The sequence below is a fragment of the Python bivittatus genome, unplaced genomic scaffold, assembly GCF_059951505.1.
Source record: "Python bivittatus isolate LINGU-HERP-01145 unplaced genomic scaffold, Pbiv_v1 ctg000270_np1212, whole genome shotgun sequence".
In the NCBI taxonomy this organism is placed as follows: Eukaryota; Metazoa; Chordata; class Lepidosauria; order Squamata; family Pythonidae; genus Python; species Python bivittatus.
In genome coordinates this window covers 4,186,430-4,198,713 of record NW_028277050.1, presented here as the reverse complement: position 1 = coordinate 4,198,713, position 12,284 = coordinate 4,186,430, and the positions used below count along the sequence as shown (strand labels likewise).

General features: G+C 36.8%; 1 protein-coding gene across 1 annotated transcript in view; it reads right to left on the bottom strand.

Moving 5' to 3' along the window:
• ADGRL3 (adhesion G protein-coupled receptor L3) overlaps window positions 1–12,284 on the bottom strand; it is a 436,049-nt gene that overhangs the window by 152,224 nt on the left and 271,541 nt on the right. Inside the window, exon 19 of the mRNA XM_088138611.1 lies at window positions 5,718–5,927. Coding sequence (XP_087994737.1) covers window positions 5,718–5,927 — 210 coding nt within the window. The remainder of the gene's footprint in view (window positions 1–5,717; window positions 5,928–12,284) is intronic.

Sequence of the window (12,284 nt, the reverse complement as noted above, 5' to 3'; positions counted from 1 at the left end):
TGAGTCTATGTAATTTCCATGACAACAATCTAGCAGTGTTTTAATGCTAAGAAGGAAATGGCAGTGAAGTGCTAAAAGACAAAACTGTACACGCTCTGAATCCCTTAAAGCACTCGCTGCATTCATCTGCAGTTGAAGATCCTGTCTTCCTATTAGCACTGAAGCAAGTTTCAGCTTCTAATCCAGTCAGCTTCTGTACATGGAATAGGGAAGCAGGATTCTTTCCTTTCAGTGATTCAAATGGGCTCCAGTTTAGCCTTTGGCTGTCCAATATCATCTTCTGTATTTGTCCAGTAGTCAGGAACTTTCCTTGCTTCTCATACTATTATTAAATCCCAAATAAAGGCATCCTGAGGGAGTTCTCCCAGTAGTAGTGCTACTATCATCATTAAGGAGGAATCCTGCCTTTGAGAATTTCTCCTTTCCTCGGGAAATTTGGAGAAATTGTTACTCACTTTTTCAGTCCACAAATTTAGTGGACACTTGAGAAAAGAGATTTGTACCTAATCTTTAGTTAAACTAGAATTGAAAGCCTAGAATTCAGTTCAAAGTATTTAACTGACTTCTCTCACATCAGTAATTTTCCTCCTTAAAACGGGAAGAGATATGTATGAAGAAGTATTTGCATTTAACAATTGTCTGGGTTGGTCTTTTCTGAACTGCAGTATTTGTCAGGTGTAAAATAGGATATTTAATGATGAATAAGCAACTGTATATAAGAGTTTTTAATCATTGAACTATATTTCAACATTCTTCAACTGTGCTATAAGACAGCTGTTTTCTAAATGTCATGTATATGCAAATAATGAAATAGGGCATCTATTATATTATGTGTCTGAGGTGCATTATAGTTACTTGACAAATATGATATTTAGTCTCCTGATTTTCTTAAGATTTGTGGAAGCTGGGAGAGACTTGTTAGAAAGGCTTGGTTGCTTTTAGCAACCTGGGCAAGTTCCTGGGCCTGTATCTTCAGATGTACCTTGTATGTTCTGTCTAACACCAGCACTACTGCTCTTGGCTACCTATCAGATGCCAACCAAAAGTACCTAGTGGTGTGTACCCTATTATACCCAGATACTGAAGGTTGATACTTTTGTTGCCTTTAATGGGAATTGACATAAATGGAACTTAAATGAACTCTATGATGTACCTGGAAATTAAGATAAATGTCATCCTTTTCTCTCAACATGTATATGAGGCTGAAAGGAGCCAGCTACTTCAAAGTTATATAGTTGTCCTAACTGGAATCTAAGCTCTGATATCTCTGTTCATGGAAAACAAAAAAGTCAGATTGACTGTTTTAGAAAAGAACCTGGGGGTGGGAGTGGGGGTAAACAACGACAACAACAAAAACAGACAACTTCGATTTTGCTTATCTGCTGTTATAGAGAACATACTATTATGAAGAGCAGAGTTTCTTTAAAGACTATATAAACAGGACTACATGAGTGAGGGTTTTTCATGAAAATTATTCTTCAGTACACTGTAGTCTTTTGCGGTGGCCTAACCTTTTTGGTGTATTTATTCTTACATTTATTCTTAACATAAAATAATTGAAATGAAGGAAAAGGGGCCCACAATTATACATTCAGTCTAGCAATATCTTTGGAACAGGATCTCTGCTTTTAGAGATGTGCTTGTCATTCTGAATAAACTGATATCAAGAGCTTGGGAGTCAGATCTTTAAAGTTTTAGGAGGCATATTTAAACCAGATAAACTCTTAAATAAAGTGATTATTTTCTATAACAGGGGCCTTGCTTGAAGCAATATTGTCTTGAGTAGGTTGATTTCACCTGTTTTAGTTATGAGATATCTTCTTCTTTAGGTAAAAAAGGAAATCCCTTTACATTTTCCTTTTTGGTTTGGGACTATGCATAGCATCCAACTCCAGTGTACTATATGTATATACATGAGATTATATAGGCCAAAATAAACTTAGCAAATAAACCAAGTACAATTAATAGAGGTTTTTAAAAATCCTAATGCTCTTGTTTTGTTCCACTGGAAGCTGATAGTCTTCCAAGTTGGATGTTAAACCACAGATAATAGGGATCAGATAGAACTGGGGATAAGGCTGGAGCTCTGAGGCACACAGTCTGTAATAGTCACAAAATGGGTGAAGAAGATATTAGACTACATTGCTACATGTAAATAAACTTCAGGCTTCAGCACTGATTAAAAAAACACAGCTTCCTTTTTGAAACAGAGGTACACATGGTGGTCTTTAGGCTGGAATCACAGAATTATAGTTGGAAGGAACCTTCTAGGCCAGTGTTTCTCAACCTTGGCAACTTTAAGATGTCTGGACTCCAACTCCTAGCATGCTGGCTGGGGAATTCTGGGAGTTGAAGTCCAGACATCTTAAAGTGGCCAAGGTTGAGAAACCCTGTTCCAGGCCATCTCATCTAATCTCCTACTTAAAACAGGAAATCCAGCATTACAGCACTGCCACCAAATGGCTACCTTTGCTTGAAGCTCTCCAGTAAAGTAAAACTCATTTTGCCACGTCATTGGCTCCATTGCGGAACTGTTTTTCCTATTAAAAGTTTGTCCAAATGTTCTATTGAATCTTATTCTTCTGTAACCTAAAACTAAAACTAAAAGATTTTAAGTCCTGTCCTCCACTCCCTGCAGCAGAGGGGAGATTGAGAGCGAAGGAGCAGCAGCTCCTGCTTGTTCTTGCTCTCAACAGGCTTCTTGCTTTGAGGAATTAAGACCCAAATTAGCAGCTTCTTTAGTACAGATTGAGAATTTTATATCCTCAGGCCCAAAGAAACATAACCTAGAGCAGCAGTACTGTGATCATCAGTGAAGAGCAGGAAAATCACTGTCCTGTTTCATTTAAATTCTTGTAAAAATTATGATAAATTGATGTGAACACTGGTGGGAATTTTAAATATTTAAATATTGTTATTTTATTTATTGTTTAATATTGATGAATTGATGGGATGGAATCGAGTTTTGGACAATGCATTGCTATTGTTGTTGTTTACAACCCCTACCCACTTCTTGAAGTATGGCCCAACAGATACTGCAAAACTAACAACAAAACCCTCTAACCATAAACCAAAAGACACCCCATTACCTAGTGGTATGGAGGCCTGTAGGTCTTATCATCATAGAAGATCATATTCCTACAGTTTTGAGATACATTTTTCAGATGAACAGGACTGTTGAACAGTATTCTACACAATTAATGCAGTGAAAGTAGAGTTAATTAGATTTGATAATGGGTGCCTGCAGAATGCTTTTCAGAAATCTGTGATATTGTTAAAGATGAAGCAAACAAAAATATTCCCAAATGCAAAAGAAGGTGAAATCGGTCTCTGCTGATAAATTGAAAGAGCTGAGGAAAGCAAGCAAAAGACAACCGATTCAGAGGAAAATCTGCCCAGATAAAAGTTGAGTACAAGAAGTTGTATGTAAATAGGCAATGCAAAGAAACTGAAGATAACAACTGAATGGAAAAGATAAGACTTTTATCTGAGAAAATTACAGAAATCAAGGAGAACCTTTATGCTACGATGAGCACAATAAGAATAAACAAGGCAAAGATCTTTTGAAGAAAGAAGATATAAAGAAGAAATTGTGAAGTACATGAAAGTATACAAAAAAGATTCCAAAATCAATGAAATAAGAAGGTCTGATCACTAAACTAAACCCAGACTTTCTAGAGCCAGACATTAAATAAGCACAAGAAAACATTATTAACAACAAAGCTGCAGGAGTTGATGAAATATAATGGAACTCTTTAAAAACTTGCACGATAATGCAGTTGTAGTGCTGCTTACAGTTTGGAAAATTGGAAAAAATCAGTATATATTCTAAAACCAAAAAAGGGCAGTGCTAAAGAATGCTCAAACTATCAAATAAATGCACTTATCTCTTATGCTACCAAGATAGTTTTCAATATTTTGCAATCCAGACTTGAACAATACATAGAATGACAACTGCCAGATGTATGATTCAGAAGAGGCAGAGGTACCTGAATGCATATTACTTCCATTTGATGGATAATGAAAAAGGCAAGAGAGTTCAAAAAAGATTTTTTTTTTTGCTTTACCGTTTATACTAAGGCTTCTGACTATGTAGAACACCACAGATTGTGGATAGCCCTTAAAAATGTGGGTATACTGGATCACCTCATCTGCTTATTGAAAAATGTATATGATGACCAGGAAGAAATAATTAGAAGAGATGGTGAAGCAACTTAACAGTGCAGATTGGAAAAAAAGTTTGCCTATGGTGTACATTGTCACCTTATTTATTTAACTTAAATGCAGAATATATCATGATAAATGTTGGACCAGAAAAAATAGAAATTAGAATTAAAATTGTTGAGAGAAGCCTCAAAAAGTTCAGAGATACTGATGATACTATCTTGATGTCCAGAAACAGGGAAGACTTAAGGAATCTCTTGTTGAAAATAAGAGGAGTGACTGGGAAAGCCACTCTGCTACTCAGTATTAAAAACAAGAATTATCTCAAGAGGCAATGCCAACACCCATGGAAATGGGTGGAGAAAAAGTTTGCTTGTTTGTTCATCTGATTTAGATCTTTAATTTAGATGCTCAAGTTGGCCTACGTAGCTCTCCCATTTCCTATTCTTTCTCCAAAACAACAACTCTGTGAGATAGGCTGCTTTGAGAGTAAGTGAATAGTCACCCAGGGGGCTTCCATGGCTGAGAGTGCACTAGAACCTGGGTCTCCCCCATTTCTAGTCCCACACTTTAACCAACTAACAGATTTTATCTTCCTAGACTCAAAATGCATAGAGCTGGTGACTCTAGCCATGAAATAAAGATTCATCTGATACTTGGGAGGAAGACTATGATTGATATTAACAATATTAAACATCACACTGACCACAAAGTTATATATTGTCAAGACAATGGTTTTCCTAGTTGTAACATATCAGTGTGAAAGCAGGACGATTAGAAAGGACAAACAGCAAAAAAAAAAAAAGTGGCTGTATTATGATACTGGAGAATATTCTCTACTGAGAACACCCTGGATTGCAAGAAGAACAAATTATTCCATAGTAGATGAAGTAAAACCTGACAGCTCATTCTAAAGAAGTTAAATGTTTTAGCCACATAATCCAAGGGCAGCGGTCAGTAGAGAAGACATTGACACTTGAAAAAATCAAAGGCAATCATAGAAGAGGTTGACAGAAAACAAAGAGGTTAGATATTATCGTTAATGAAATAAGCATAAGCTTATAAAAACTCAAAGAAGCAGTTTTGATAGACAGTCCTGCCAAAAAAACATCCATTGGGTCATGAAGAGATGGAAGAGACTGAATTACTGAACAAGAACAAAACTTTTAATATGAAACCAACCTAAGCTTTCTGTATTTTTGAAAATGCCAGTCAGTGAGAAAATAGATGATATAGAAAAGGTATCATATAGCTGAAGAAAACCTTTTTTTGAATGCCGGGGGCTACAGTAACTGTTATCTCCAATTCCACCCCTCATCATGTTTAAAATCCAACATGAAAATGAATATTTGTGAGCTTGAAAGCTTTCTCATGGTTTTGTGACATTTTATTTGAAAATGTATGTAAACATTTTCATGCTCCCCCCCTCAATTCCAAGTGATGACTGTAATTAGCTAGTTATACTTTTTATTGCATGGAGAATAGGCCAGTGATGTAATATTACTAAACCAGAGATAAGGAACAAGTTTCAGTTTTTCTCACTCGTTACTTACTGGTTGGTCTGCCCTATTGATTCCAATAAGGAAGAGAAGTTCTGCCACAAACAGGCTGATGCACAAGTTCTTATGGATAGTGTTTCTGTCACTTTGGAGTCCACGAAAGAAGCAGAAAGTAAAAATGCAGATCAGGAGACAGACAAGGGATAGAAGAATGCCAACCCAAGTAATGACATCCAGGATCAGGTCATGGACTGCATCTCCATGCTGCAAATAACAATTAAAAAAAATATTCATCAATTACACATTGACTCTCAAAATCTAGAAAAGTTCAGCTTATTTGAGATTCTTTGACAGTCTCCATCCTTTCTCTCACACGTTAATCAAATATTAACATCATTGCAGATTGTTTGCTTGCATTTTTTCTCATCTGTCTTGTTTACAAAAATAGCATGATAAGGGGCCAACAGAAATCACCCAAGTTCTGATCTTAGCTACTCAAAGACAATGAACGTAAATTACACATATTATAGATTAATGGCTTCAGTAATCTAGTACAGATTCGAGCTGCATGAAGCTTAAAGCAGAGTTCCTTTGCTTAGGCAAAGTTTTGAATAAAACAACCTCTCAAAGCTAGTTCACAAAACAAAGCAACCATGTTGCTTCACCTCAGACTGCTTTGGACTCACCTTAGACTCCTCCCACTGAGCTTGTACTATAGGAGAAAACTGAGCAAAGCCTTTTTTGGAAAGTAGTGTAGGAGAAGCCTGAGAGGAACTTTGCTGAAGGCTTCTGAGAGTGCAACTCCCTTGGTATGTTCTGAAGGACTTCTAGGCGGACAGCTTTGGGCATTGCAATCCTGAAGCTCTCTGGTCTGGAATACTTCCAGCCAGTACTGCAGGAGAATGCTGAAAGGGGCCTTCTCCCACAGAACTGGCCTGAAGTGCTTAAGATCACCTGAGTTCTTTCAAAGATGTAAACTAGGTGACATTTTTATTTCAGTAAAGAAAATGGCATCACCTCCAAGGCAACAATTGCTTAAATGAAATGAATTTAAATCACTTTGCACAGGCTTGTTGTAGATCAATACGATACTGGCCCTTAATTAGTTTTGCTTCATGGGTCCCTATGAGGCTTTTGATTATTCACTGATTATTTTATTAAATTACATTTTTTAATGTTTTGTCTGTGCTATTGATGGATCTGCCCAGAGTCTGCCTGAATTGGGGTAGGTTATAAATATGGTAAAATAAATGAATAAATGAAATAAAATATTTAGGGAGAGTAATGATTGCATTTCTCATCCCTTCATATTGGTAATGTTTTAAAAGTACTGTGTTCATTTCAAGAAGATAAAAGCCATCAATAATAAAGATTACTGAATTTCCATTTTTTAACTCTTCTAGTATTGGAAGATTAAGAAGGCAAAGTCTAGCAACTTTTTAAATTTAAGCTTTAAAATAATTGTCACAGATATTTTGCATTTGATTTCCAGTTGACCATTCACATTATTTTCCTCTGCGGCCATATGTACTACAAATCGAGGTTATCCATCTAATGAAGTTTCCAAGGATAGAAGGAAAACTTATATACCTTTCTCTTTGCTTTATCAATTACTGATAAATTCTTCAGCAGATAGGGCTCAAAACTATTTCTCTCAAAAGAACCTATGCTGCAGTAGAACTATATCACACATTGAAGTAGATTTTAAGAAATTCGTGTCTTGAAAGTCTAACTTTATATATTTGGGAAGAGAATATAGCAGTCGTATGTCCGATTGAGTTAGTTTCCCCTTAGCATGAAATCCCTCCACAACTTAACAGATGCTGAATGAGTTCAGTTAAATTAGCTACCATGTTTTCCCTCTCTAGTATTCAAAGCAGCCACTTGCCTCATCTGCAGGCAGAGATGCATTTTCATCCCAGCCATAATTTGGCGTTCATGGCTTTGATGGATCAGTAGAACTTGAATTCTGCTTAATAAAATGTGTTTTTCCCCTTAATACGCGCAACTTGCTGAAATTCCATGGTATGTAATAGTACTGTATGAGGAATTTGTTTAGAAGGGTCCTTCTCAGAGATGCTGGCACAATTATTTTATTATTCATCTTAGACAGAACAATCGATTTAATTGTCAGCTCAGTGACAAGCCAGGGTGAATAGTTCCTTTGTTTTTTGTCTTTACTTCAGATACCTTCTGGATTTAACAGAGAAGCCTTGTTTTGTATTCCAGCCTGCAATTTGACTCTGACTTCCCCAGAATCTGTTTGTCTCTATGAATTAACTGGCTGCATCAACATTTTGAGAGATTCAGCAGTGGTTGAGACCAAAGATAGTGAATACTTTAGCTCCTCCAATTTAGAGATAATCTCTATTTATTCTTTCTGTAGGAGAGCTTTATAGAAATTAATTCATCTTTCTTCCTCTGTCTCATCTGTCATCTGTTTCTTCACTGTAATGAAATTTTGATTATTAAAGTTGCCCTTGAAGAGGTTGGGAAATACAGCAATAGCACTTTTTAATCATAGGTATCTGTAATATAATCAGTGCAATAGCATATAAGCTATCACTGGCATCTCACTGGCACAAATGGGCAGATACAATCTGAGTATGGTATACATTGCCACCCAAGCAGAGGAATGGAAAGCAATGGAAATACATGAAAACATGCATATGTGTGTGTGCTTCTCTGACTTGTGAGACTGATAAATAATCTCGCTGCATCAGTCCCTATAGTTATCAGCCTTATATTTGTTAGACATCATACCCCTATCTGAGGTCAACATCCTTATATGTGTAGGTCAAGCATTTCCTTAGCCTTAGGAAATCCTGATAGCATCACTGATTCTAGGACAAATCCACAAGGGATCTTTTGCCCCAAGTAGATAATTATTCTTACGTGCTGAATGGCAGACCTATGGGAAAACAGTTACCATCAGAGGAATTATACCCTTGCCTAATACTTCAAATAGCACGTACTTCTTAGAAAATACAATTCTTGAACTATGTCATTTCATCAGTATTGAATGAAATGGCATCTGTATTCTTCCCCCTTGTACACTGAGAAATATGAATCTTGAACAATGTAAAACTAATTTTAAAGAAAAAAAAAGAAAACTGGATAAAAGAAAGAATATTACTTGATGTAATTTAGTATCTAAATTATATAAGGAAGATTTATATCAAGTAGAATCTTACAAATCTTAACACAAAACATGCACCTCATTTCTGGCAGACAACAACTTTATAATACTTGTACACCATTTCACATTACTACTTTTGACTGAATGCTAGATGTAAATAATGCAGAATAGCTATATAGCTATGTTTAAGATGGATGTATATTGCTTTACTGCTGTATTCTATATATGCCCAGTATTGAAAACAGAAAAAATGCATAACCAGAAAATAAAAACATGGAAACATCACAGTGGCCAAGTATTATGGTGGTAATGATGTCCAGATGCTGTGTGGTCATGAAGGGAATCAATGAACTCAAAACAGCAGAAATGCTCCTCCAGCACATAATTGCATCACCACATACACAACATACTAGGCGATATCACAGCCCTAACATTCATTCACTCCATTAGCATAGGCAACAATTATCCTATTACTGCAAGTACTTTTGCTAGTAAAACAGCTCTTCCAGTGTAATGTTCTGCTCTGTAATTGAGGTGTTGCTCAAGTATATGTGTCATGACTGTGACACTGTGTTCCATTGGCACAAGAGAGCTTCCACCAAATCCTAAGGTAAAATCCTTCTGGTGAATTTTGGGCATACCTTGCATTCTTCCCTTGAATATTAATATTAATTTAAGTAAATATTGAATGTTAAAAATTAAACTAACTCATGCTAAACATATTTCACCTTCCATGCAAACAATCTATACAAATATACCCAGAGTTAGCATGAGGCTGAAATGTGGTCTTCCCTATGGAATGCAAGTGTTACCTGTTAATCAAGAAACACAAAAAGTCTGGTAGCACCTTTCCAGACTAACACATTTTATTAAAAGGCACAAGCTTTTGGAAGCTACAGCTCTGAGCTTATGAATAAAACACATTAATCTGAAAATCTGCTATCAGACTCCTTGTGATTTTTGGCTACTATAGATTAATATGGTTCTTCTCCTACAAAGTCTATTAATCATAAAAGAAAATGAAAAGAATTTTTTTTTTAATTTATTGTATTTATATAGTCGCCCATCTCACATAAAAGTGACTCTGGGAGGCGTACAACAATTAAAAAGAATAAATACATAAAAACAATTACAAGTAAAAATAATTATAAAAGCACACAAAACAGGAGGGGGTAATATTAATAAGGGACTCATCGCAAAATCTCCCAGTCCCCTGGGACTCCCAGGCCTGATCACATAGCCAGGTCTTGAGGGATTTGCAGAATGTTGAGAGGGATGGAGCTAACCTAATTTCTGGGGGGGGGGGGGGGTTGGGGGGGGCGGGAATGGTCCACAAGGTAGGTGCCGTGGCAGAGAAGGCCTGCCTCCTGTGACCCACCAAATGTAATTCCCTGGCAGACGGGACCCGCAGCGTGCCTTCTCTGCCAGACCTGATGGGACGGGCAGATATAATCTGTAATCAGTGAGAGGCGGTCCCTCAGATAACCTGGCCCCATGCCATGAAGGGCTTTAAAGGTCAAAACCAGCACCTTGAATTGGACCCAGACACAAACTGGCAACCAATGCAGAGCATGGAGCAGAGGTACAGTATGTACCACTCTAGGGACACACATTTCTGAGCCACTGCATTTTGCACCAGCTGAAGCTTCTGGATACAGGGGAGCCCCATGTAGAGCGCATTACAGAAATCCAAACAGGAGGTGACTAGGGCATGAGTGACAGTGAGTAGTTTCAAAATAAAATCACAATGCCTGAAAAGAAATGCTATCAACATTTCTTCCATGCTATCAGCATGGAAATGGATCAAATAGGAGAGGAAAGAAATCAACAAGATAGAAGATTTGTTAAAATGGGCTGCTATGTTATAGGCTACCACAGGATGATAGCCTGCACATCCAAAATCTGGTTTGGTTGCCCCCAAACTCTCCTTTGACTACATAGCCAAATTTTGGTGGCATTAAAGTCCACATAATAAGGGAAGGCTGAAAGGAATTTTTTAGAAATGTAACTTATATCCCTTTTCTTTCTTATTATTCCCATCACATATCAGGACATTATATCACTCGCCCAGAGTCTTGGAGTCCTGTGGATTCTCTTCAAAGTTTAATCTCAGTTCATTTCCTGGCATTCTATTCAGGTTAACAATTATAGCCCTGACATTGGTCTCTAAATAGTTGGCCCAAGTCAATTAATTCCATATGGACTGTGGCTAAGAAGTGACTAAGAGAAGTTAAGTGGAAAGGCCCTAGCAAATTTTCCCCTTAAATCGATACCGTGTACTTTACTAATCTGAGATCTTGAGAAAGGAATAAGAATAAATGATCACAGAGCAGATGGCAGGACTTGATTCCCCAAATGTTCTCATTCAACATTATAACACTATGAAACAAGTAAAACTTCTTACTGGTGGTAACTTAAGAAGCAGAACTGAAGATGAATGAATAGGGCTCTGCAGATGTAACTTGCCATGTTATGGCAAGTTTGTATTCCTAAAAATAATTTGGCATATATTTAGAGCAAGTACAATTTTTTAACACTGCTTCAAGAAAAGGTTTGTTCAGTTGCCTAAAATTAATTTAATCTGACCTTGGTGTCATGGTCCTGACTCAAGAGTCCTCTTCAGATAAGTAGGACCAAGAAGAGACATTTCAAGAGCCGGAAGCAGTAGTTTGAGGCCCTAGCTCCCATACTGAGTCAAGAACAATTCCATCATCTATATTCCAGACCCAGCACTCTGACATAAATCTCTCAAGAACACTTAAATACTGGCTGAGGATAGAAGGAAAAACAAACAAACACAGAGAGGCAGAGAAGTGCTACTTAGAACACTGAACAATGCCCACTGCTGACTTAATTCCCCAGCTTCATGAGAAATGCCAAGTTTTTGAAGGCCTCCTGAAAAGTGAGATGCTCAGGGATCAATTTCAGGAAGGCACGACTAATGAGATTTTGGATGAATTAGCTCAAGTGGAACAATGAAATACCTTCCAAAGTCTCATGCAGTTATGCTTACGAGACTTTTAGTAAAACATAAACCAAGTGGGTTTTACTTTCAAATAGTCGAATCACTAAATACTACGAATGAAGACATTCAGTATTTACCTTTGATTTAAAACATGTCTCTCTTTGTGGCCCTTGCAATGTGGAATACCTTTTCCCAATATAAATCACCATAGTTGCTCTCAGTTCTGCACAGCACACCAGTTGACTACTTTACAGGCACTCCAGAAGCTAAAACAGTTTTGTTTTACTTAGTCTTTGTGAGAGTCTTTTCACTTCAATTACAGTGAAGGCAATTATATACAACATGTTTTAAGAATATTATGTTCCTTGTTATTTAGTATGTTTGTCCTTATTATGGCCATGTTCTTGTTTGTGATAATTAAACAAAACAGATACAAAAATAACAAAAAGAATGTTATTTTTTTTAAGTGCAGTTATGTGACTACTTATTTGATTGTTCATATTTATAACTTGGGTTT